The 24,964-nt window shown below is 40.0% G+C and overlaps 1 protein-coding gene across 8 annotated transcripts in view; it reads right to left on the bottom strand.

The window, feature by feature from the left end:
* Positions 1-2,313: 2,313 nt before the first annotated feature.
* PTPRT (protein tyrosine phosphatase receptor type T) overlaps positions 2,314-24,964 on the bottom strand; it is a 190,047-nt gene continuing 167,396 nt past the window's right edge. For all 8 annotated transcript variants that reach the window (XM_075177592.1, XM_075177598.1, XM_075177593.1 and 5 more), the window contains 14 exons: positions 16,770-16,857; positions 16,201-16,277; positions 16,056-16,092; positions 15,115-15,212; positions 14,280-14,396; positions 14,046-14,200; positions 13,198-13,333; positions 12,172-12,321; positions 9,933-10,106; positions 9,308-9,439; positions 7,301-7,426; positions 7,059-7,222; positions 4,144-4,279; positions 2,314-3,100 (listed from right to left, as the gene is read on the bottom strand). In XM_075177592.1, coding sequence (XP_075033693.1) covers positions 3,047-3,100; positions 4,144-4,279; positions 7,059-7,222; positions 7,301-7,426; positions 9,308-9,439; positions 9,933-10,106; positions 12,172-12,321; positions 13,198-13,333; positions 14,046-14,200; positions 14,280-14,396; positions 15,115-15,212; positions 16,056-16,092; positions 16,201-16,277; positions 16,770-16,857 — 1,644 coding nt within the window. In that variant the 3' untranslated portion in view covers positions 2,314-3,046. The remainder of the gene's footprint in view (positions 3,101-4,143; positions 4,280-7,058; positions 7,223-7,300; positions 7,427-9,307; positions 9,440-9,932; positions 10,107-12,171; positions 12,322-13,197; positions 13,334-14,045; positions 14,201-14,279; positions 14,397-15,114; positions 15,213-16,055; positions 16,093-16,200; positions 16,278-16,769; positions 16,858-24,964) is intronic.

Genomic DNA, 24,964 nt, shown 5'->3' with positions numbered 1-24,964 from the left:
CACAGAGACTGTACCCTGCACATTACTTCAGGGCAACTGGAAATTACTAATCACAAAATTGGACTAAATGCAAGTGCAGTGAGGGGGATACAAGGTAAGGAGAGAAGACTGGAGAGTGGGAAGAGTACAAAGGATATAGAGATATATGAGATGAGCTGCAGCATAACAGAGAATAGAGAAGAAAGAAGAAGGACTAAGAAGGGAAATGATAGGCACTCAGTGGTCATTTACGTAACACAAAATATTAGAGGTGCAGCATATATCGCTCCTTGGTGGTGCTCTAAGTCTTGATTTGTGCACTGTGCCTAGATTTCTGCCAAAGTGCATTGATTTATGGAGCAAGATGGCAAGGTTTGCGGAAGGCCAGAAGTTCAGTACTGGCCAGTGGTAGGAGCTGAAATGAGTGTAAGCCCCATTTAATAAGGACTGTCCCGGAGTCCCATCACTCTCATGATTAATGTAAACCATAAATGAGACTGAACTGTGTAGGGAAAAAAGAATCTGAAGGGGTGCTTGGACTTTTGCGCAGTGCGCCTCTTCAGATTTTCTCCCTCTTTGCACACATAGGGGCACCTCTAGTTTCCAGGGGCATCTTTCAAAAGCAGATAGTAGCTCTTTCACCTTGATAGGCACTCGTCAGACTAAACGTGCTAAGGGGTTTTGTGCTTCTTAAATATCCTTTTGTGTGTCTGGTGGCATTATATTCAGCTTACAGCAACTAGTGTCAATCAGACTGTATTTATGGTGGCCACGTAAACAAATATCAGTACTGGGTTCATCATGAAAATCAGCCGTTCTATATCGATACAGACACTATTGTGTTACTAGAGTGTCAGCACATGGAAGATGTTGAAGGTTTGGTGAAAGAAAAATGGCATTTAATGGCATTAACTAATGTATCACTATGGGAGTTTCTAACTGCTTCAGAATACTGTGGATTTCTTCCTGTAAAAATGCAGCAGGTCATATGATATTCCTTGTTATACTATAATTGAGATAAACCATTATTGTCTGTAGATTAGTCAATGTTTCCATCACTTAAAGAGAAACTGTTACTAAGGGGTATATTTACTAAACTGCAGGTTTGAAAATGTGGAGTTGTTGTCTATAGTAACCAGCTGTCATTTTGCAGACTGCACTAAATAAATGACAGCTAGAATCTGATTGGCTGCTATAGGCAACATCTCTACTTTTTCAAACCTGCAGTTTAGTAAGTATACCCCCCAGGTGTCATTTTATTGCTGTATTACATAGTGCCTTGAACACAATCTAGTAAGCAGAAAAGGAAAAAGGGGCTTCCCTTACGACTACATCTGTCTGTGTAGGACATTAAATGGGACATGCTTTTTATGTGCTCTCTCTCAGGCTATCCAAAGGAGAGCTGCAAGCTAGCAGGAAAGCCAGGCTGTGTGCAAGCACAGTGTGGTCTGATAGTTTGATTCAGACAGGTCCTCTTTAAGCTATATCAAATTATTTAATTTGACTTTTTATTATAGTCTGGTCTTTTTAGAAAACAAATGCTAGTTAGATCTATGAACTTTATACAGAGGTCCGCTTGGCATTCTTCCTGTGGCTCCCTGCTTGTCTTCATTCCTCTCCCTTGTCATCTACAGTTTTATCCTCACTAAAATATTAATACGGACAGGTCACTGGTCCCAACAAGACCAGCACACTAATCTCTGAAAATAATAGGTTCTACTGTGAACATTTATTTATAAATTTATGAAAGTTATTTATATAGCACCTACATATTACGCAGCGCTTTACAGAGAATATATAACCTTTCATATCAGTCTCTGCCCCAGTGGAGCTTCCAATCTATATTCCCTACCACACAGAAACACATGCGCGCATTAATTAATTGCATTTCAACAGGAACCAAATAACCTATCAGTGCGTATGTCTGGAGTGTGGGAGGAAGCCGCAGCAACAGCGAGGAAACCCGCGCCAACACAGGGAGAACATACAAACTCCACACTGATAGGGCCGTGGTCGGAATCAGGGTGTTCTCTCTTACCCCGCCTCAAAACTGGGGATACATGGATGCGAAGGAGGTAAAGGATCTCTAAGTGTAGTCAAACACACCTTAATAACATTCTACCACTGAGCTTTGCATCAACTGGGCTAATACTCGCATTTTTGTAGAGGATGTTTGCGCTGTTGAAATTTTGTCAATAGTGGCACAAGAACAGGGTGAGTCTCTATTAAACAAACACTCTCTGTAATATTAGAAAAATATATGTTTACTTTAAAGCGTGTTGTGATCTGGTCAAGGAGTTCACTAGCCAACACAGCACACCCATTACTAAGAAAAAAAAAAAGACATCACAATTTTATTGGACGCGCCATTGCAAGACATTTCCCCAGAATACAAATCGACTCCTCCCCCAGAACATTTACAGCAATAAATAAAGACATTTTTATTATAAAGAGGACAAGACCACATCACCTGTACCTTGGGGCCTGCTGCAAACAGTAACAGAACACTTCTTGAAGAAAGGAGCATAATCGAATGGGAATAAGTGTACACAGAGATCTGTGGTCCCTGCCAGGGCGTCCGGGAGTGAGGTGGTTAATGGAGTTACGCTCATGGTAAAACACAAATGTCCTTAAAAAATGGCTGGAGTTCTGCATCTGTGTGTGTGGTGTTCCTCTGTATAAAGATTTCACAAACACTTCTCTCTCTGCTATTTCTTGCCAGAGTTCGTCTGAGCACAAGTTGATGCATAGGGTGTATGTGTTGTTGTGGTGGACGAGAACAGGGAAGCATAGAGGGGAGAAAGAGAGACCCCAGCAAGACAGTAAAGAGCGGGTTAGTGGTAAACACAGTCAGAAAAAGGCATTGTTCTTTGATGTGCTCTTATTCTCAGTCTCCAGCCGAATGCTCAACTCAGCAGCATGGGAACCAAGCTGTAAGGTGTTCTCTACCGATCAGCAGCAACCTCTCTCCGGCCTCCCGTCCAACATAGGAGACTTCCAGGCCACAGAGGGGCTGCATAGGACCAGGTTATCTTCACACACCTATCCATCCCCCAAGGTGACAGGATCAGAAGGAACTCAGATATTCCAAGGCAACTTCATATACGTATTTATATTGTTCCTGAGGAGGGAGAAAACAACATCTGAGGAAGGAAATAAAGGAGGGATAGACAACGTATTCAAGTATCTCCTAATATCAAACTAGTCTGGTGCTCTTGCAGATGTATTACCATCTATACTGTAGCTGTGTGCTCTGACTTGGAAAGATGATTGAGTTGCATGTTGAAGGCTTTTCCTCACACAACCATGTACTAAGCAGTCAATTGTTGCATTAGACCTCAGTATAGAATTAAGTACTGCAAATGCTACTACAGTCACTGCACCTTTTAAACAGCGGCCATGTATAAATGACTGCTCCCCATATCCATTTTCAAGTGACAAAAATTCTTGGCACAATAACCGAAGTTGACCTTGTACAAGTAAGCAGAATGACTCCATTATTTATGGTGATTATCCTCTTTCTTGCAACCAATCAGAGGGCATTCCTGAAAGCTGGTGCTTCAGTTATTGTGCATTTAGGTTCTGTAACCTATAGCAACCGGAAAGCCTATGTCTTACATAAATAAAGAGAATGAGGGAAATCATGGTTTAAGGGGAAACACAGATATGAAATAAGAGGTACGCGTGTGTGTTCGATAATGTGTATGAACAAGGAATTTGTGTGTGTGTAAGACAGGAATTTGGGGTTCTGTGTTTGGACAAACTAAAGTTAAGAGGGTGTGCGCCATGTCAGCAGTATTTGACGGTTTGGAAACAAAGTCTTGCACTGCGGCTACCTGTCAGTAGCATTGTCATGTGTGTTGGAGGCATAATTTATAATGTCTTCACTAGGTGCCATCAGTGTGTGGGTGGAAGAATATATACATGTTAATAACTTTTTCCGCCACGAACAAGCGATAGCTATAAGTTTAACATGTATTTAATAAGGCTTGTGTGGCTATAGCTCCAATACTTATATGTTATCCTGAACTTAGGTGGACACCTCTTGCGATACAGTACAGCAGGTTAACACTTATGTTTATTTTCTGCCAGAGACGATTGGTAGATTATTTATTTTCTTGCTGATCTTGCAGCGATGGGGAGGTAGAAGGGGCCGTTACTCACCAGCGCCTCCACCATGTTAGACTTATTATTCCGTAGGGTTTTCACAGTGTGAAACACATCAATGATGTTCTGCTGCTGGATCATCTCACACACGCTGCAGATAGCACAGAATGTCCCACTGCGACCTCCTCCGTTCCTAGGGGAGAAAATAATATACGTGACGCAGAAGGATAATGTCTAGTCTTACACAAGAGATTAACACTGTGATAATCATGCTGTCACCCCCATCCATTTGCATACTGGGGCAGACCATTGGGAGCTGTGTTCAACAGGCATTTTTTGGGTTATGAAGGTATAGCTGTAGGGGAGAGGACTGTAAAACCGGATAAGACGTCTTTAGAATAATCTGATGTAAAACACACAAACATAAAGGAGTTATAGCTTTCACACAATGTGCGGCTATAGGGCGGTCAAGCTAATTGAACTTTGGTCCAATTCACTGTGGTGTCTTCTCAATCACCTTCGTAGATGTAAATCAGGGAAAATGACTTAATACTAGGTAGATATTTACCAGTAAAAAAAAATAATAGTTTTCATGAACGTAAAAAAAAAAAAGTCACCTTTTAAGCCTTTGAACACATTCCAAAAACTCCTGGGGAGTGAAATATGACTAAATCCAGTTTCTAAAGCCACTCTGTCAGACTGCTATAAGATCTATTGGCTGCTGCTTTGAAGATTAACATGCACAGTGACTAAGGTGACCTCAGAAGAAGCCAGGGAATGCTTGTATCTAATGACTCAAATCGTAGCTGTGGGACACTAGTGATTAAGGTAACAACCAGAGGCTTTGGCAGATCGGTTTCAGCAGGCCTTGAATAAGGAGCTTAATTCCAGCACCAATAAACCATGTACTCTACCATGTGAAGGCTTTCAGTCACCCAGCAATGTTACTGGTACAGGTTTGTTTGTAGGTTAATTGATTTTATTTCTAGTATTTTTAAGTCCAAAGAAAGTTGCTCAAAAACTGTTGCTGAAATTGCAACCAATGAAATTCCGATCAGGTTTGACTGAGCAAAAATCAGGCTGGCCGATGACCCAGAGGGTTCCTGGAAACTCAATCAAATCTCCAATCTGATGTGGGGCTCTACCTTCTGAATGACCAAACCTATAGCATTCTCCTGCAGTCTCTCCTCGTGTGTAATTAAATCTCCCACAGATCTAGTGGTCAGATTTAGTGCAGCAAAACACAATATAAAACATAGCAGATGAAGGCAATAAGCAGGACAAAGATAAGATAACTGTAGCATTCAACAGGAAAGATCATCTTAGCCAAGAATCGCTAGTGTACAATATTTCAGATTTCAGCACCAAGGACAGAGCTTAAAGGACCACTAAGCCCCACAATTCAAATTTTTCAGATAGAAACCATGAAGGTAAAATACCTTTGTGTTAAGCTTATATTCCACAGCTGTTCTAATAAAAAGTAAGCTACTACCTCTCCACAGCATTAATTTATCAGATGGAGTTACTCTCACATCTTTAAGTTAGTGGAATCTGACAGAGGTCAAAAAGCTGAACCACAGTCATCTGCAGACCACTGGCCCTCCCCTGTGTATGAACCCACCAATCCACAAAGTACATTTCTATCAAACACTCTGTGTTGGACAAGCTCCTCCCACTAACACAGCAACCTGCTGCAGAGGAAGTGCTTACGTATAAGCACGTAGGTTATTTAATGCATATTCAGCTCAGTAATGCACAGTCTGTGACATAGAATTAATGTTAAATAGCGGCTTTACTTCATCTTATAGAAGTTCTAACAAATGTGTGTACACTGCTTGTGGACAGGCAGGTGGCTAGATTAAGATTGACGGAAGGATGACCAAAGACAACACGATCTGTACACATCCTTCGGGCAGATATACAGGCATCAGAACTCTCCCCCAAGACATGGCACTGTACATGGAGTGTAAGATGTATCTTGAGAAGAAAGGAAAAGTATGTGGAATAAATAAAGATTATGCCATGTCTTATTCAGCCTTGATCTCTCACCTGAACTTTAGTGCGAGAAGATAAACAGAACAGTGAGAAAAGCTCCAGAGGGAAATTTCAGGGACATGCGAACGTGACTCTAATAAATATGATCAGGAAATGTGGAGAAATATAAAACTATAACGCCTTCTGTTGTCAAACTATCATAGCAGCTCAGGAAAAAAAAAGTATTATTATTTCAGTATACTGTGCAAAATAAGGTTGAGACATATAACAGCATGTTTATTGTCATTTACTTTTGACATAATTGATTTGTTTTTCATGTCCACAATGAAAGCAACTGTTTGACTGCATTAATAGCTGCTTTAAAAGTATATGTGGCTTCGCTAATATAGCTGCATATAATCCCTCCCTTCAACACAGACGGGAGGTGACAGCCGCATTTCTATCCAGATACCAAAGTCATACACCAGGAGCCAGGAAGACCCAATGCCTAAAAATATTTTGTGGGCACTTAAATTTTGGGAGCAATTTCTATAGATGTCAACGTGCACATCCTTGCTCAGGCTACGTAAACTTTTCTACTGGATTCTATGTTTCAATGACTGGCTGCTGATTTGTAGTTTGCCACCCCTGGTTGTACACATACTTTATCATCCTCATCATCATCTATTTATATAGCGCCACTAATTCCGCAGCATTGTACAGAGAACTCACTCACATCAGTCCCTGCCCCATTGGAGCTTACCGTCTAAATTCCCTAACATACACAAACACACAGACAGAGAGAGACTAGTGTCCAATTAATACCAGCCAATTTACCTACTAGTATGTTTTTGGAGTGTGGGAGGAAACCGGAGCACCTGGAGGAAACCCACGCAAACACAGGGAGAACATACAAACTCCACACAGATAAGGCCATGGTCGGGAATCGAACTCATGACCCCATCATTGAGAGGCAGAAGTGCTAATCATATACTTACAGACAGTGCACGACAGTCCTGCCTTCCCTCCCATCATACTGCTCTTGCCACTTCTCCAACCTCTGCACAACCTTCAGGATGGAGCGCTTTGAAGGTGGAGTGTCCCTGTAGGCTGGCCATCCAATGTACTGGAGGTGCTGTACGATGCGATACCCATCTTGAGGCTAAAACAAAGATCTGATCTGAATGTTCCGACCAGGGCGGCAACTTGCTGCAATTTCTGTAGCTACCGAATCCCTTACCCGTGCCATATTGCAGATCCGGAATATCCGGCTAATGGTGTCCTCGTCGATATCCGCCGATACAAACTCCACCTGCACCGGCCCATAGCAACAGGATGTCTTCTCCGGCCAGTACTGGAGACACAGCTAGCAGAGGAAACTATACTCAGGCAATAGCCATAAGAATGCAAAGTAATGCTGAAAGCGTGCAGAGTTATATAACAACATGCTGAGTGAAACAAAAACACTGATAGAATAACTGAGGAATAGGAAAATAATAGGATTCAGGGGATATAATCAGCAATCATAGAAACAGACCAACATGCAGAGCAGCATAATCACATAGAGAGAGAAATAACAGTGTGAAGAAATGACATGCACAGATATGGGACAGGCAGCTGTTCTGTGAGTTGAGAAATACGTTCCCTGCAGATTGATTGGAAGAAAAACCTATGGGAGCTAGAAAGTACTAACTAAAATAATTATTTTCTTGAAAAGCTGGCACACTTCAATGTCATTTAAACATTAGCTCAGCTCCATTTTCTTTGACTTAAAAATGGACCTGTCATCAGGAAACCATAGAGTTTAAATGAAGAGAGGCTAATAAAACTTGCCCTCCTACCACTAAGAGAGGCAGCATTAAGTAGTGTGGTACGCGGTACAAGCATGTTAATCCTCCAGATGGGCAGCGTTCCGTCTCTACGGCACTGCCCCCTGCTCTATGTCAGCCATCCTTTTGGTTTCAGACACTACTGTAGCGCAATGAGGTCGATGATGGAGAGAGACAGAGCTCTGCCCTGGAGAGTGATTAGCATATTAGTCAGACTCATTAGCATGCCAGTGATGCTACTAGCTGGACCTTACCTGGGCAAAGGTTGGGGTAGTGGCAACAAGTTTCTATCATTCTCTACTTAATTATACGCTCCTGTCCACTCATCTTTAATGGAAATATAATATACTTGTAGCTAATGCTTATTTTATTTTCTGTTTATTGCCTTATTATTATTATGATTATTTATCAAACTATGTAATAGCTACAAAACCACAATCATTTTACAAATAAAAGAAATAAGTCAGAAGACACAACTCAATGGCCAATGTGAATAATAAAGTCCCCTCAACAACAAGATGGCGAAGTGTTTATTTTCAGTTAATTCTTTAATAACTATTTAATGAAAAATAATGGCAATAATTAAAGATTATATCTGCATGCCTTCATTTATTTATGAATGGGACAGGTAAAAATAGTTACCCAGCCCCCATGAAATAAAATACAATCCATAGATTGGGCCAAATTATCGTAGGAGTATTTTACCAAGAAATAAAGTAAACAAACAAGGAATTATTTACTAAAAATGCAAGTTTGCAGTAACTAATACCAATCAGACATTTGTTTTCATTGTTTAATCTGTAGATCACTCAACACGAATTGCTGATTGGTCACTGCAAACTTGCACTTTGTTAATAAATAGCTACCACCTTCTCTTTACGAAAAAGTTATGTACAATGTACTTTTAAAGTGCGCTGGTCACTTCTGTGATTCAGAGGTGCATGAAAAATGACTTTGATATTATTGGTGGAGGCCAACCTTATATTTAACCTAATCGACTATGTGTACATCTATCTACTCTGTACATAACTCCTCCCTAATGCTGTTGGTATTAATAATCTTAATTTAAAAGTAAAGTTTAAAAAAAACTGTCTGGCAGGGCATGCTGTGACTTGCAGTTCTACAGCAGCTGTCGGCACAGGTTACTGGATTAAAGTTGGTTTCTCCTTAGTTTCTCTACAAGACACCCTGCCCTGACGATATGTATGATTTGGGGCATTTAACAAGCATTGGGAAGACACATAGATTACTGTATTAAAGTTGGTTTCTTTGAAAGACATCCTGCCCTGACCATCTGTATGATTTGGGGCATTTAAGCAGCACTGGGAAGACACATAGATTAAGCAACAGAGGTGCAGACATTGAGAGAACAGCAACAGAAACAACGGGGTAAAGAAAGTGTCTGACGGGGGCTGTACCTGGGCAGCGTCCATTTCATTGAGCATAACGATTGAGGAGCAGTTGTAGTCGAAGACCAACCTCCAGAAGTCGGGCACAGTGTTGGGTAAAGGATGCTGCGTGACCAAGAAAGCCGCCGGCTTTTTATGGCTCTAGGAGACCAAACAGAGACTGTCACAACTAATGGACTGATGCTTTCATCCTCAGGATACAAGACAGGTCTTTTGTCAACTTGGGAAGACACAGAGAAGAAGCCTGTTGCTTGTACTTTCTTTCCCACCACAGACTGACAGTGCGTAGATAGACAGTCCCTTTGTTTATGTCATGGTTTCCCAGACGCTGACAGGCACTGGAAGTGTACACTGCTAGCTGGCTAGTGTACAGTTTATTCTATAGTATCAGATGACATAATCTGTCAGTTTTGTATGTGACACAGGATTATCTAGGAAATATTCCCTTAGCAGCAAGGAACTGCCAGATGTCAGACACAAGCTGAGAGATCAGGGCCACCCCCTGGAGTGTGACAATCAGGATGCTTCCTATAGCAGATCAGACACAGCGCTGCGCTGCCTGACAGGCCCTGACACACAGCTCATGATATACACCTGAATCTGTGTGGCACACGCTAATTGTCTGCATACATACATCCATGAGTGTAGCATTGATGTAGTTGCTGGTCTCTCCATCCAGTGAGATGAGGAAGGGAAGGCACCGGTCCAGGGGTAGGACATCCAGAGCTCTGTTCTTATCATGGTTTCTGGGTAAAAGTCCTATGCTGCAATCTTCTGGCCTCACTCGAGGTGTCACAATGTTTAGGGTCTACGGAGAAGCAAGATTCAGGCTACAAAAACTATTGGCATTGAGGTATTATGCAAGTTTGCAAAATCATGCAGAAAAATATACATTATATATATATATGATTCTTTCAATATTACAATCTGTAATTTCAATGGGGTTTATATAGCTAGTATACATGCCCCATTGAAATGAATGGGAAATGCTTTGTACCACTTGATGAGGCTTGTGTTCTCAATGCATTTACTAACACATGTCACTGCATCCGGCACATATAAACCACGTATCACACTATATTATATATATATAATATATATATATATATATATATATATATATATATATATATTTATTATGAGTTATCAAAGCGGGTATGTTAGTCACAGATTGCATGTATTGGCTTCGCCTGAATAAAACTGCGGGGGTAAACAGTTTTTGCAGCCCAAGTGTTTTTTAGGATAAGGGTTAGGATCTTAATTTAGAACCCTTTTAACAAGCAGCTTGGTCTGAAGGAGGTGAGGAGAGCTGGGAGCTGCTGTTATGCTAAAACAGTTGCACCTTATAGATTGAGCAACACAATTCTCCTTAAAAGAACGTTGTGTCTGCGGACAGATTGGCTGCTGGAAGCCACTTAGATTTACATAGACCTTTGTTTACGGTAGGGTCCAGAAACAGTTGGAACCTTTTGTCCTTCTTCCACAAACAGTGTATGTGAACAGCCCTGTGTTGAAGGGTCTGATTATTTGCTAAATAAAAGTATAGCTAAGTTTTATGTAACTTGTGACTAGAAATGTCATGTTTTCCATTAGGACCGGAAGATATAAAATAGGGGCGCACTGAAATGACAAAGAGGTTAATTTTATACTGGATCAGACTGCATCATATAGGGATTCATACCCACATACAGAATAAATATATATATATATATATATATATATATATATATATATATATATATATATATAATTTTTATAGGAAGTAATAAAAATATAACACATTACTTTTTAATGTACAGTTTATGTAAAGTATTCTTATTCCTTTTTTCTCTCTGTGTAATATCCTGCATGGTAGTACCAATACTTGCTACATTGTGCATTCCAAATTAGAATGCACACGAATTCTACTTGGAATGCGCACACACAAGAATTCCAGATAGAATAGAGAATAGTAGAAATGTAATTAATTCCATAATTCCACATACTACAGAGCAGCCAAAGCTAAACAAACAGTAGGGTACCAATACTAGCAAATGTCATCTGGACATTGTTGCCTTATATATGAATGTGGGTGGTATTCAATGGCAAATGCCGGATTTGTAGACAAGAGTTTGCAAATACTTGTTTTCAGCGAAACAAACAGAATAAAATTAGAAAAGTACAATGTATATAAATGTAATAACATATATTAAAGAAAAAAAAGGAATGAGGCATAAAGTAAGCTATACAATAAAAACCTAATATTAATATTAACCTCCTTTAAATAAATCAATCTTGACCATCTTACCAAATTAATACAATGTATTACCTTACAAAGTATGATCACTGTGCAAAATAAAGACTCGTTCTCTGCCATGTCCAGCATGACACCTCTCCTCACATACCTCTCGGCAGCCACGAAAACTGCAGACTATCACAAGCAACTTACTTTTACTGCATTACACTAGAGTCAAAAGTAAGAACAATCATGGAGGCCATTGTGTTGAAGTCAAAGTTTCTTGAAACAAAGGCAGATCCCCACAAAAATGGGTCTTAGATTGCAGACAAAGTATTATATATTTTTTTAAAGCAGGAAAGAGGAAGAGGTTCATGGAAGATGTTTTCTCAATCTAAAGCACGCAACGGTTGTGATTTGAGTATATAGGGGTATCTGGGCTCCCCCGTAAGGGCACCCAGAAACCCTGGGCGCTCTTAGCGAAGACCTCTAAAGGCACCCCCAGGTACAGGCATTGAGTTAGGAAGTGGGTAAGATAATTTGATTGGCTGCTAGAGGTTCTCTGCTAGAATTACCAAATTCCTTAAATGGAAGCTTTCTAATAAGCAGAGGTGCAAACATTCACAAATACCCTTAGTCGCCTTTATCTGAGACACACCTGAAATTCATCTTTGATTTGGCTGCAGTTGGTCTGTGGGTCCATGCGACTGATGTTGTAATAGACAGAACGGAATTCACATACAGGGATGGCAGTGTTGCCACACAAGCAGGCTTCTAGGATGGCATCATGCACAAAAACATACTGCTCCTAGAGAAGAGAAACAAACTGATTAATCGGCACAGCCAATGAGAAACATACTAAGGTGTGCGAATCAATTATTTGTACTACATACCACAAACTATTTGCAAAGAGAATTAGAAAGAAATTTTAAGGAACACACTCTCCTGTGAGACACTCTTTTTATGAGAGGTCACAACCAGTTGGGGCACTAGGAAGTCACCCTTCATTAAAGGCGATTTCCACCTTCAGAAAGTTTCCTTAGTTTGTACACGCATGTCTCAATGTTTGCTAATTGCACCTCTTTGTGTGCTTGTTTTCTGTCTGTGTGTACCATATAAAAGGTATCATTATTATTTAATTAGGATATAGAAGAGGTCACCTCTTCTCTTTGCATAGGACAGGATAATTAAATTCACTTAGGTGTTTTGTGTATCCTAAAGCAATGGAAGTAAACAGCTCTGCCTAGATTATATAAAAAAACAACAACACAGAAACAAATATGAAACAGTACATTTAGTTAAATTTACAGAAGGACATAAACAAGCCAATAAACTAAGATTGTCTGAATATGGAGAAACCCTTTAAAAAGACAGAGACAGGGATCTTGACAAATGTTTGTATTCCAACACATTTTGAGAAACCATGTCTACCCTTCAGGTATCAATGGATGAATGTGAAAATAACTTAAGGCTAGTTCAAGGATACATGATCCATTGTTCAGATCCCCCTTGAGAGGCCACTGACTGATTCCATTGGGGACCCGGCTGTAATATTCCACATAATCGTCTAATTGCAGGTGGTGTTGCAGTATATGCTGCCATAAGTATGATTATAAGGTGAAAAAATTCATTGTATTGCTACAAAAATCCGTAAGTGTGTTTAGAATGAATTAAACCTTCTTACCTCAGTCTGCACCATGTTGACTCTCTGAGCTCTCAGTTCCCGCACACAGTTAAATATGTCCACCACTCCCTCGTTCTCTGCCATGTCCAGCATGATATCAATGGCTATAAAACAGCCAGTTCTCCCAGCTCCAGCACTATGTAATAAAGTGTCTGTTAATAGGACTGACGCAGAAACTTCCCTATTTACACCTGACATTACGAAAAAGAACACCATGTAAATCCCAGCTAAGAATAGGGTTTTAGGGGCTCGCCAAGATAAAACACTGGGTGGTGGGAATATAGATCTATGGCTCACAGTGCTTTTACCCTATGCTGTTCATTTGGACGATGCATGGACAAAATAATGCAGATATTAGTGGACACATACTGCCCATTAGGATTGCAACGAGAGAAAACTTATTTCGGAATCCCGAAGTGTATTAATAATACCATTGTTCTGGTTTCTATATACACAAGTCTGTTGTATAATTCTATAGTGCTCCCTTTGTACCCTTCCTATTGTTTTTAAGCCTCATGTTACAGTGAATGAAAATATTGGATACATCCAATCCTTTGTAGCCCTGTGTCTTTAATTCGCCTAAAATAATCATCAATTTCTTGTCAGAATCAGAGTATTACAATGTAGTGATCACTAAAATAGACATACTGGTTGGCAATACCAAAGAGTTATTTAATTCAGATAATTGCATTTTAAAAATTTTAGGACGCTAAGATTGACTAAGTGTGGTCAAATGAATGTGTATCATGTGGAAAGTGCTGGTGGGGCTAAGGGAGGAAGCGGTTGTAAGAGTATTAGTTATTAGATGCACTGTGAAGAGAATGTGAAAACAGAATGACAGCTGATACCTGCAGTGCACAGTAATGGGTCCAGCATCCGGTGGATTGAGGAATTTCACCTGTCTGACAAAGCCCAAAAGGCCAGTGGCATAACATGGCACACCGTGGTCTGGCCAGCTAGTAAAGTGAAACTGGCGAATCTCCCGAATGTCATGAGATCCTTTCTGAAAAACAGAGAGCAAGTGTTTACATCCTCTGAACATAACAATCCCAAACCTATTCCATCAGAAGTTCATTGCTTACCTTCTGCACCGTGAACGTCCGGATGACATACTCTGCCAACGGCTCAGTTTCTATGAGGGACACCTTGATGTCTCCATATACTTCAGTGTCATCAGGCCAGTACCGGACACACTTAACCTGAAAGGTAAATAAATGACAATAGGTAAAATACAAAACTCTACACGATTCATTTAAATAGGCGAGAACTATTTTTTTTTCCATATGAATGAAGATTTCAATGTTTAGAATCAACTTGTGTGGCCTCAGAAAATCAAAATATATTGCAAAATGTATTTATTCCGTGTAACATATATAAATCAAAGCTTGAATGTTTTGAAACATGAGAAGTCAGTCACATTTTCCATCTTGTACAAGCCATGTCAATATGGTGAACCGTTGTCAGTGGCCTCATTGACAGGTACATTTTCATAATCTCTTATATTGATATCCCAGTTACCCATAATAACTCTTTTTCACGCACCCCAATAATACATTTTCTGCTTGACACCCTGTGTTAGTAGATGGAAAGCACAAAATCTAGAGACTCTAGTTTTGGCTCTGTCAAAGCTGTAGAAGTTGTCCCAGGAAATATGAAGACTGTAGTGCACAATCCTTTAGCCAACAGGAGAATGCTCGTTATGTCATTGGTTTTGACTTCCTAATCAATTTGTCTTTTTTGACTCTCTCTGTCCCATTGTTTTATCAGAGATATATCTCCTACTGTGTTGCTGACTTATAAAATCAAAATTGTTTGCTTGCTACTTCCCATTCTTACACCCGGTTCCTCCACCATTAAAACCTCAGGAAATGGCTTTTTTGTAGACCATGACTATTTCTTCATGTACATGTATCTCACCCTTCCAACCTCCACCAGGTTTGTCACCATAACCACACTGATTGAGTTTTCCTGCCAGATCATCCGCCAAAAATCCTTCACTGTCTCCTGCATAGGACCTAAACAAGACAAGATTCAATTATTATGCAAAAAAGAAAAGTTGCTCAATCAATTTATAATTGGCAGAAGGTGCCAAAGGGGTTTAACTACTATAAAAAAAAAAAGGACCCCCTCAGGATTCAGTAAAGAAAAGACCCAGGTGCCATCTGATCATTTAGTGTTCACAACAGATTTGTGACACCTTTTGAAGTAAAGGACACACTAGTCCCACTGATCTACTGCACTGCGTGGTGAGGTGCCAGTGAAAACCGTCACTGTCACTGTCATACATACATTTTTACCTGGCCATGCACTAAACCCCCAAACTGCTTTAATAGATATATAAAGGTAACACTACCTCTGTTCTCTATTTTATAAAGTAAGTAGTTTACCCAAAATAATGACCCTGTTCTAGCTAGTCAAGTCAAGCATTTTAGCCTTCCCATCTGATTTTCCTCTGTTTTGTTCCATACAGGGCATGTTCATGTGACTGGTTGTGAAGGGATGGAATCATAGAGATCATTTATTGATCATAATATACATTAACTGTACCCCCTCCCACCCCCAGTTTTCAAGGACAGTTCTGCTTTCAGTGGTCAGAAAGAAGATGAGTGAATTTGGAGGCAGACCATTGTGATTTGGTCTGATGGGGACATTGCCTGGGTGGATTGGTGCGTAACTAAAATGTCCCAATTTCCAAATTGGAAATGTCGATGGTATGTGTTTTATTGGGCAAGTATGAAAGTGATCAAACTGGACTAACATATAACATTCTATTACCAAGTGGTCCTTTCTGTTTGTAATACCCCTTTTACCCTGAAGAACAAAGTTCAAATCCCATAGATGCCTTCTGTCATTGTTACCTTGTGTGGCAATGTAGTGGCGAGGTCGATGATAACCCTGTAAAAGAAAGGTTGGCAATGCTGAGAGCAGGTGGACAGGGATGGTCTGATAGGGTGACAGCGATATCACATCCGTTTGCAAGGAACATAGAACTGTGCAACTTACATCTACATAGTTGGCATTAATGTAATCTGAATGTGGGTCTCCATCTATCAGCTGTAGCCGCACCCGGGAATGGTCATCTGAGGGAAAGAGACACAGGGATGTCACAGCAAGGTCAGCTGCAAAGTGACAGCCAGGAATCACTGGCTCTCACTCTGATGTGCGCTTTACTGGCAATGACACATGTCACCCTTGGCAAAGTTAAAGATAAAGTCAGTGACAAAGTCACAGTCACCGCTATGGGCTGAGACAAAGTTCTAAAATACCAGATAGTCATTCACATATTTGAGCCGACAGGGAATTGATGGGAGATGACAAGGTGTAAAGATTGTATGTGGAATTATGTGGAACAGTATGGTAATATAAAAAGAGAATGTTACCGATAGAACAGGTAACTAACATAGGGGAGGCGATGATAACATCAGGTGATCAGATGATGGTCTGTAGAGGGATAGACAATAGTGTGGTAGAATTGGGCAAAAAAAATTTATATTGCTTTGTTTTTACCAATGTTTGCCATGAAAGGTAATTAATTATGATTTATGTCCACAATGATTCAGGGTCAGACTCACATGAGATAATGTTCCCATATCTGTTCTTGTTACGATTTTCATCCTCCTTTGCCGTATCCCAGGACGCAGTCTGTCCCTCGGGCAGTGCCTGGAAAATAAAACACATTCAAATGTAGGACATAAACTTCCTGCAGATGTGATTTGCTCATGAAATTAAAGCTTCAAGAGTTCTATCCCCTCCATCAATTGCGCCATGACCAACAATGCACCATGCCCGGACAATTCTACTCACCCATTCTGCTTCTATAAGGTCAGAAGACATTTTCATGTCATTTAAGGTTGATAAAGGACAGACTGAATGAATTAGACAAAGCAAAAAGTGTCTACTAATATTAGGCAATATTAGACACTCATGGTACCATGATGCTCCCAAACTTAAAGGCTGGGCCTCATTTTTATTACTGTAAAATTTTACAACAAAATACATAGTTTTCAGACTTTCCATAAACCTAGATTGGTAGGGCTGATGGAAGTGGCTCTTATAGAGTTTCACAGATGTTTGCATCCAAAAGGATGCATGCTTTAAGGCACAAATCAAAAGTAAAACAAAGCTAAAAACAAAAGCTCTGGTGTCATCGCAACTACTCAGAAAGGTGTTGCTGCAAGGGTGTAGGCAACATGATAGCCATGAATAGAGTAGAGTAGGCATACCTGTGGGAGTCCCATGCCAAGCCTGGGATATTTAAGTTTATCAAGTGGCACAGGCTGTTTTATAGCGGCCCTTCTGTGAGAATAATGACAAAGTCTATGATTTCCCCTGGTTCTCATTTGCAGAATGGCACAAAGTGGGGGATTACAGTGATTGAACCGATGCCAATAAGAGTGAGAGATAATAGCTCTTTTGCCAGTTTGAGAGATGGAGGCTTGGAGAAGAGGATGCTCCTTTACATGGATATGACATGTTTGGTGGAACTGGGACTAAGTATTATTAAAAGCTTCTGGACCATTACAGTATTTAATTGAGACAAGTTAATTTTGTTTTTTTCTGACCTTCACTTGTAGGCCAGGTTCAGTGGACCGAAGCCCTTAGGAATTTCTGGTCCACATTCATTGTAACTTGTGTCAATTTCTCCCTAACTTGCGGACTTTTCTGATAGATGATTGGTGTGGGCTTTCCTTCCCCTCCTGGTTATGGCAGAGAGAAACCAGGTCAAAGTGCATATACTACCCAAATTCAACTGGATTTGGAAGTTTGGTCAACTTGACCTGCTAGGTTTCGTTTGGCGGCATTGCACACCCTTTTATGATGTAAATACTGAATTATATGCAAAGTGAGTTATATGAATCGCAGTATATAATCCAGTCTGTGGATAACAAACACACGCTATCGGTGACGTTTCACTTCATTAAATTTAAAGTACAAGTGATTTATTTTCACTAAAAAATGTATGCTAGAACTAGCTGTCTAAATTAAATGTTTTGCAGTCTTCCACCTGTACATAATATCGCCCTGACCACTAGTAATTATACTGAATGTTCTCTAACTGAAGTCACCTTCTTCTATTTCTTGGCTTCCTACCCTCTACTCCTTCTTGAAATACCTTCTTATTTTGCTAACAGACTGCCTGGCTACAAACCGGTTAACAGGTGCTGCAAATGCGCAAGGCCTGGCTGAGTGTTTTGTTTATTGAAGCTGGATCCTTTATATAGGGATAGACAGGTAATGAGCGGTTAATTGGGAATGCTGCTTTGATCAGAGGCCTATTTGCCTTTAAAAGATCCAGCAACCTAATAGCGGTTAATCTCCCAGCAGAGACGCCGTGAGCAGTAACAGCTCATTTCCATCCCACTTCAAAGCAGCCGAGGGGAAAACAGACAGTATTATTAAACAGCGGGGTCTTTTGTCAGTTTCTTCTTTAGAAATATGTCATCGGAATTTTCGGTGGCTGAATGTTTTCCTCGGTATTCTCTCTGTAACATTTGCCCATTTCCCACTTTTCTTTTAGTTTTGAGTCCGGTAGTAATAGACAGGTCCCTCTTTGTACTTTTACTCCCTATTTAATTCAATTTTAGCCATAGGTTTAAAGGACTTTCCCTATATGCTAGATATCCCTTTACACTGCTCACTACCCCCCAGCCTTCTTGTCCTGGTCACATTGAGGGTCTTTCGCAAGCCTGGATGCTATGTTATGCATCATATAACAGGATGGCACTAAAATCTTCCCCTTAGAGCCTATGAATAATGTAAAGATGCTGTGGTTTGAAATCGAATACTTGTTAAGTGTGTCCAATCAGATAAGGGGGATATTCTGAGTTATTTAGCATGTATGATGGCTTCAAATAGTTCTAAAATTATGCAAATCACTTTATCTGTGATTAGCTGGAGGCTACAGTTATTTCAAAGAGCTTGTGAATGCCGAAATCCTCAGAGGAATACAGCGTGCATCTGAGCAGCCAAAGAAGATGTCAACAAAAATGGCGTCTTAATCTTAGGAAGCCCAGTGAAAAATAAATGGATGTGAAATTCAGCCAGCTGAACTTGACCTTGTATAATGGCTGCTCCCTTAGGCTATTGTTATAGCTTTTCAAAAGATTAGTAGGGTGTATTACTTTCCATGGTATTTATCACACAAGGGTCTTACTTCAGGTCTCGGACTAATTAAAAGTGAAGAAGGTTGTAGCTATAGGTGCATTGGGTATTGTGAACACTGTGTTCTACTATTTGTCTCATTCCTCTTCACAAGTGCTCCCAACAATCCATGTATTGAGGATTTCCTTAATGAAACTTAGCTGCTTCAGAACTAATAAAATAGTAAAGCAGTCTTACTTATTATCCATAATGTGAAACTTGTAAGTATTTTTGCGCAGATGGCAGAGGTTGAAGCATAGTCGCAAAAAGGTCATAAACTACTCTACAAAATAGCACATGCAAAAATGGCATATTTACGCCTATTTGCAGAGCTGTACACATCTCGTGATGCATCCAGCTGTTCATCAGCATCAAATGTGTCTGGTTTATGTCAAGTCATCTTCATCAGTGTGTATACCTGACTTGTAGCAGGTACAAAAGGTACGCCTCCTAAAGGATATATGTCTGTTTCTGCAGGTCTGCAGGACTGTGAACATGTCCTTACTGCAGGAGCGGATCTAGACATTTCAACTCAGCATCAGGCCATGAGTTCGATTCCCGACCATGGCCTTATCTGTGTGGAGTTTGCATGGGTTTCCTCCGGGTGCTCCGGTTTACTCCCACACGCCAAAAACATACTGGTAGGTTAATTGGCTGCTATTAAATTGCCCTTAGTCTCTCTCGGTCTGTGTGTGTATAAGTTAGAGATTTAGACTGTAAGCTCCAATGGGGCAGGGACTGAAGTGAATGAGTTCTCTGTACAGCGCTGCGGAATTAGTGGCGCTATATATAAATAAATCGATGATGATGAATACACTAGGAACAGAGACATCATGGGTGCAGACAATATCTTATTGATGTCACAATTCCTATTTAATAGGTAAGCTGCATTTCAATGAACATGCAAAGTGGCTTCACAGTGTGTAGGCAATGGGTAGTCGTTCAATAATATTCTCCAAATTCCTGTACACAGTTTCCAAGTTAGCCACATCACTAATCTATTAGCCCTAGTAACTTGCCCACTACAATGTAATACCTTTTCCAATTTATCTTTAGAGGCTTCCTATCTGCCTTCCTACATGGCATCATGCTATCCTTTATTCTATGAAAAAGTGTACTGAACATTCTGGGCCAGATTCATTAAGGAAAGTTAAGTAAAAAAAATTGAGTAATTGGACAAAACCATGTTACAATGCAAGGAGTGCAAATTAGTTTTCTATTTTGCACATAAGATAAATACTGTCTGTTTTTTCATGTAGCACACAAATACTTGATAGCTTATTTGTACACTGAAATTTAAAGTTGATATTTGTGTGCTACATGAAAAAACAGACAGTATTTAACTTATGTGCAAAATAGAAAACTAATTTGCACCCCTTGCTTTGTAACATGGTTTTGTCCAGGAGACTACTTACTCAAATTTTTTACTTAACTTTCCTTAATGAATCAGGCCCTCTATCACTAATAAACTGATAACATGACCATTAAGCTGGAATTTCTTTTCATTACTGTCTAATGTTGCTATTTCCTCCATGTGGCTTCCACATCTACTCTTATTTATCCACCCATTGAAATTAGCACTTGCCATTTTCAAAATCATTATTTACAATAATGACTTCTACTTATCTGCTTTTATATTAGAGTAAACATTTTGCTTAGTGCTGGTTCATTGACACTTCAACTAATCTGCACTTGTTTTATTGAAAATCACATTAATTTGAGCTACGTTAATGGAATGGACTCTTATCTAGTTATTTCTCTAACAGCTCATTTATTTGCTTTTTTTTTTTAATTCAAACTTGAATTTCACAGAAGAAAACCCTGTGCTGTGCGTGGAATAGGGCTACTTTTGTAGAATATATCCGAGGCCCCATAACAATGCACCAGGCGTAGTTACTGTGCATCGTATGATAGGAGTCACAAAGTCTTTAATATGAAAATACCGTAGCTGCTGCTTATTGCTTTTATGATTTCTGACACACAAACACAATGTCACTGATCCTCTTGCTGCATTGCCCGCACAGAATCCATGACATATATTTAAGGCCCAGTAAATAAAGATGTCTGCACACTGTGTGAACGCCACAAACACAGCATAAGCAATCATGGTTTTCTAAGCCCCGTTTCCTTGACAACAAATAGAATTCGGGCAGCGAATAAATGCAGCTGAAGCCTCTGAATCGTCTCTGATTGTAAGTAAAGAAACGCGCGGTTTCTGCTGAAATCCCCCCCCCCCCCCATTAATTCCCTCAATATCTCTAAATAGAAGCTCTGGTGAGAGGACCAACTGATACATATTTATAAAGTTATTCTGTAATTCTGAGTTACTGGGGGAAGAAAGATGCAGAAAGAAGGAATGAAGGGGGGCTGAGTAGGATGAAAGGCAGGAGAAAAGGGGAGAAAAGAAAGGAAGGGGAGAGTGCGAGAGAAAGATGGCAAGACAGACAGACGGGTGTTATAGGATAAGCACACAAAGAGGTATAGGGGATTGTAGAACAAGTAAGGGAGGGGAGCAATACACAGACAAATTCAGATGCAGACAAGAAAAGATTGCAGCAAAAAAGAAGAGAGAGATGGATAAAGAAGTATAATGTCAGGTTCGGTTATTTAGATATGTTTGTAGAAATGCCCAGGAATGATAAATTAATATTTCTAAAGACATCTCAGGTAGTTAAATTAAAAAATGAGAAAAACGCAAAGCAACTTGCAATAAAAAAAACCCCCAAAGACAAATAAAAAACATGACTGGATAATACTTCGGAATGTTCAGTGGTTCTGCCCGTCCTCGTGTAGTCTTGTGATATTTAATAAGACAAATACACCACTTTATAGTAATGGTTAACGGCTCATTTTCATATTTTTCCATTTCTTACTGCTGGAGAACTTCTTTTTTTTCCCCTTTCTTTAAAGAGACATTGTTCAATCAGGCATTTCATGTTCTACAATGAAAAACAGGCGCCGTCTGCGTCTCCTAAGGCTCTGTTTTCCCTGGCAGTATGTCTTGCGCGTTTACTACAGTGTGTCCTTTGAGAAATAGCGTTAATGCAAACACGCAGGAAAATACGGCACCACTACAATGATCTGCCTTTGATATAACTCGACTGAAGAACGGGAGTGAAGAGCAACACAACAGAAGCGGAATAGGGAATTGAAATTAGAGACATAGGACTGAATGCAGAAATGGAGTTGTAATAAAAAGTAAAATTGCAAACAATAGACAAAAGAGGAGACAGGCAGAGTCGCCGCCAAGATTGTCAAAGCTTGCCTGCAGTAAACATAATAGGCCCTTTGCTATCCCACAGCTATTCTGTGCACGGAGATGAAAAGGTTGGGTTCTTTCTCGGCTTACTCATTTCAGGAGCCAACTCATTGACATATGGGTCCTGAACCCAAACTGTGTGTCTGTGCCTATTAATGTGACCTTTCCCCTCTGCAATACATCTGCTAATTACTTATTGTGTAATATTCATTAGAAAAAGTACCTAGTTGCATAATTGTCAATTATATTTTAATAACCATAATGATATACTTAATTTGCAGATATCCGTAGATATTCAAAGCTGAAGAGCAAGTGAAACATCTGACCCCGGGATAAAAAGAAGCACCATTGTGCTACCAAATACATAACTATTCTGTGCATATATTTACTATCCTGTAGCGCCACAGTTATAAAAGATTGAAGTTGATCGAATTGTCTTTGTTTAACCTCACAACTATATGTCACTTCTACTTTATATACAGTGGTGCAAGAGGTGTGCCTTAAAAATAACATTTTCATTGGCTCTTCCAGCAACACCCACAGAGGGCTCCGACTCCATAAGTCGTACCCAAGGTCAGGCTGGACTGAGGGGCAGGTTGCATCTACCCCCCCGGGCCGGGCCCATAGTGGGCCACCTTGGTCTGGGTCACTGGACCACCTGCATTTTTTTTGCATTAGAATGTTCCATATAGGCTACCGAGTCAAGTCTTGCCCCCCAGGCTTAAATTTGCCAGCCCTCCACTATTTGTACCCCCTTTTGCTGAGGCCGTCCCTCTTTACTATCCACTGCTTATACTTCATACAGCACTGACCACAAAACCTATGGTGCAAGATAAGTTTCCATCATGCCCCACATAATATCTCTACCTCCCAGAACCTGCCCCCTTCTTGTTTGTTTCTGAAATTTGATAAATAAAAAGTAAAAATAAAATAAAAATGTCCAATTATAATTGGGAGGTATATCCTACACAAGACTTATTGCATTGTAAATGGTTTTGCTGTCTATAAATTTGTCACCTCTGATGTATTAAGCACCATTATCACTGTCAGTAAAATACAGAGTTGGCTTGTTCTATACAAGTTATGTCTATATATTTAACCCTCCATTTTTAGTGGAAATAACAATGAAAATGAGTGCTTTTTACCAGTATGGTATGATCTCTCTATAAAGAGGTGTCTGTTTCCCACACTGAGTCCTGTCCATGGGGTTTGCGTTTCTGAAGTCTAGGAAAGGCCAGTAGCATGTCATCACTAGGGGCCTGATTCATTAGTGATCTTATCTTGTGCAAAAGTTAAGATGCTTATTTTAAGAAGAAACAGGGAGATAAGAGTAAAGTTAAGATGAAGTTTCATCTTAACTTAAGAAATTATTCACTAAAGCAGTGGATTTTGCTTCTTATCTCCCTTTTCTGGGCATGCACACAGTGAATTTGCTTAAGATAAGCAAAAAACGTCAGATAATAACACTAATGAATCAGGCCCTAGATGTGAGGACAGGACTTAACAAATGTTTAAAAATGTTTATAGAGTTTCACTATTTAACATTTTGGCTAACACACAACGATAACCAAAACCACGGAAACAACAGGGGATAACACACAACACGAGGGGGTTTGGCAAATGTACTTGTAGAAGGGGACGTTGGTTTGCTCTATTAAAAAGGACAAGTTGTACTAAACGAGAGGAGGCGGGAGACAAAACACAATTTTGCTCAGTATAGCTGTGTGTAGGTTAATCTGTATACTAAGCCTCTCTGCTCCTGTTTTAATGGCTCGACCCCTGGGGCAGCAGCTAATCGCCCTCAATAGTCCTAATGGAGAAGAAGATGTGCTCTTATTGAACCGATAGGGGACAGTCACTGCTCCCAGCTCTGTTACTGGGTTAATGATCGCCCAGAGCTCACAGTAAAATGCTTACGGACAGCGTAGAGTAACCTCTGAACAGAGAGGGAGAAGGTAGGCAATTCAGGTCAGAGCAAGAATAGACAACACAAGCCAGCCATAGAGGAAACTGGTTACCAATATATATTGTGTGGAAAACTGAGCAAAATGGCTGATAACTGGCTTATTTTATATGCAGTGATAATAGACATTAAAGAGGTTTATGGTAAATTGTAGAAAACAAAACAAACCAATAACAAGACTCTGTATTATTTGAAGCTGCACTGACGCGTGTGAAACATATTTAGGAGATGTTGAAGTGACAAGATGGAGATACGCACGGAAGTTTAGGGAAAACAACAAATAATGCTCTTGGCAAGTTTACTATGGAGCAGCAGAGGCTGATGGGAGGAGACATATTGTGCTGTAGGAGATGCTTTACATAAACAATATAAAAACTTAAAGGGAAGCTTTATATTGAGCTCTG

This window comes from Mixophyes fleayi, chromosome 6 (genome assembly GCF_038048845.1).
Source record: "Mixophyes fleayi isolate aMixFle1 chromosome 6, aMixFle1.hap1, whole genome shotgun sequence".
Taxonomy (NCBI): domain Eukaryota; kingdom Metazoa; phylum Chordata; class Amphibia; order Anura; family Limnodynastidae; genus Mixophyes; species Mixophyes fleayi.
Note: the sequence above shows the minus strand (reverse complement) of the source record. Positions and strands in the feature narration are given on the sequence as shown.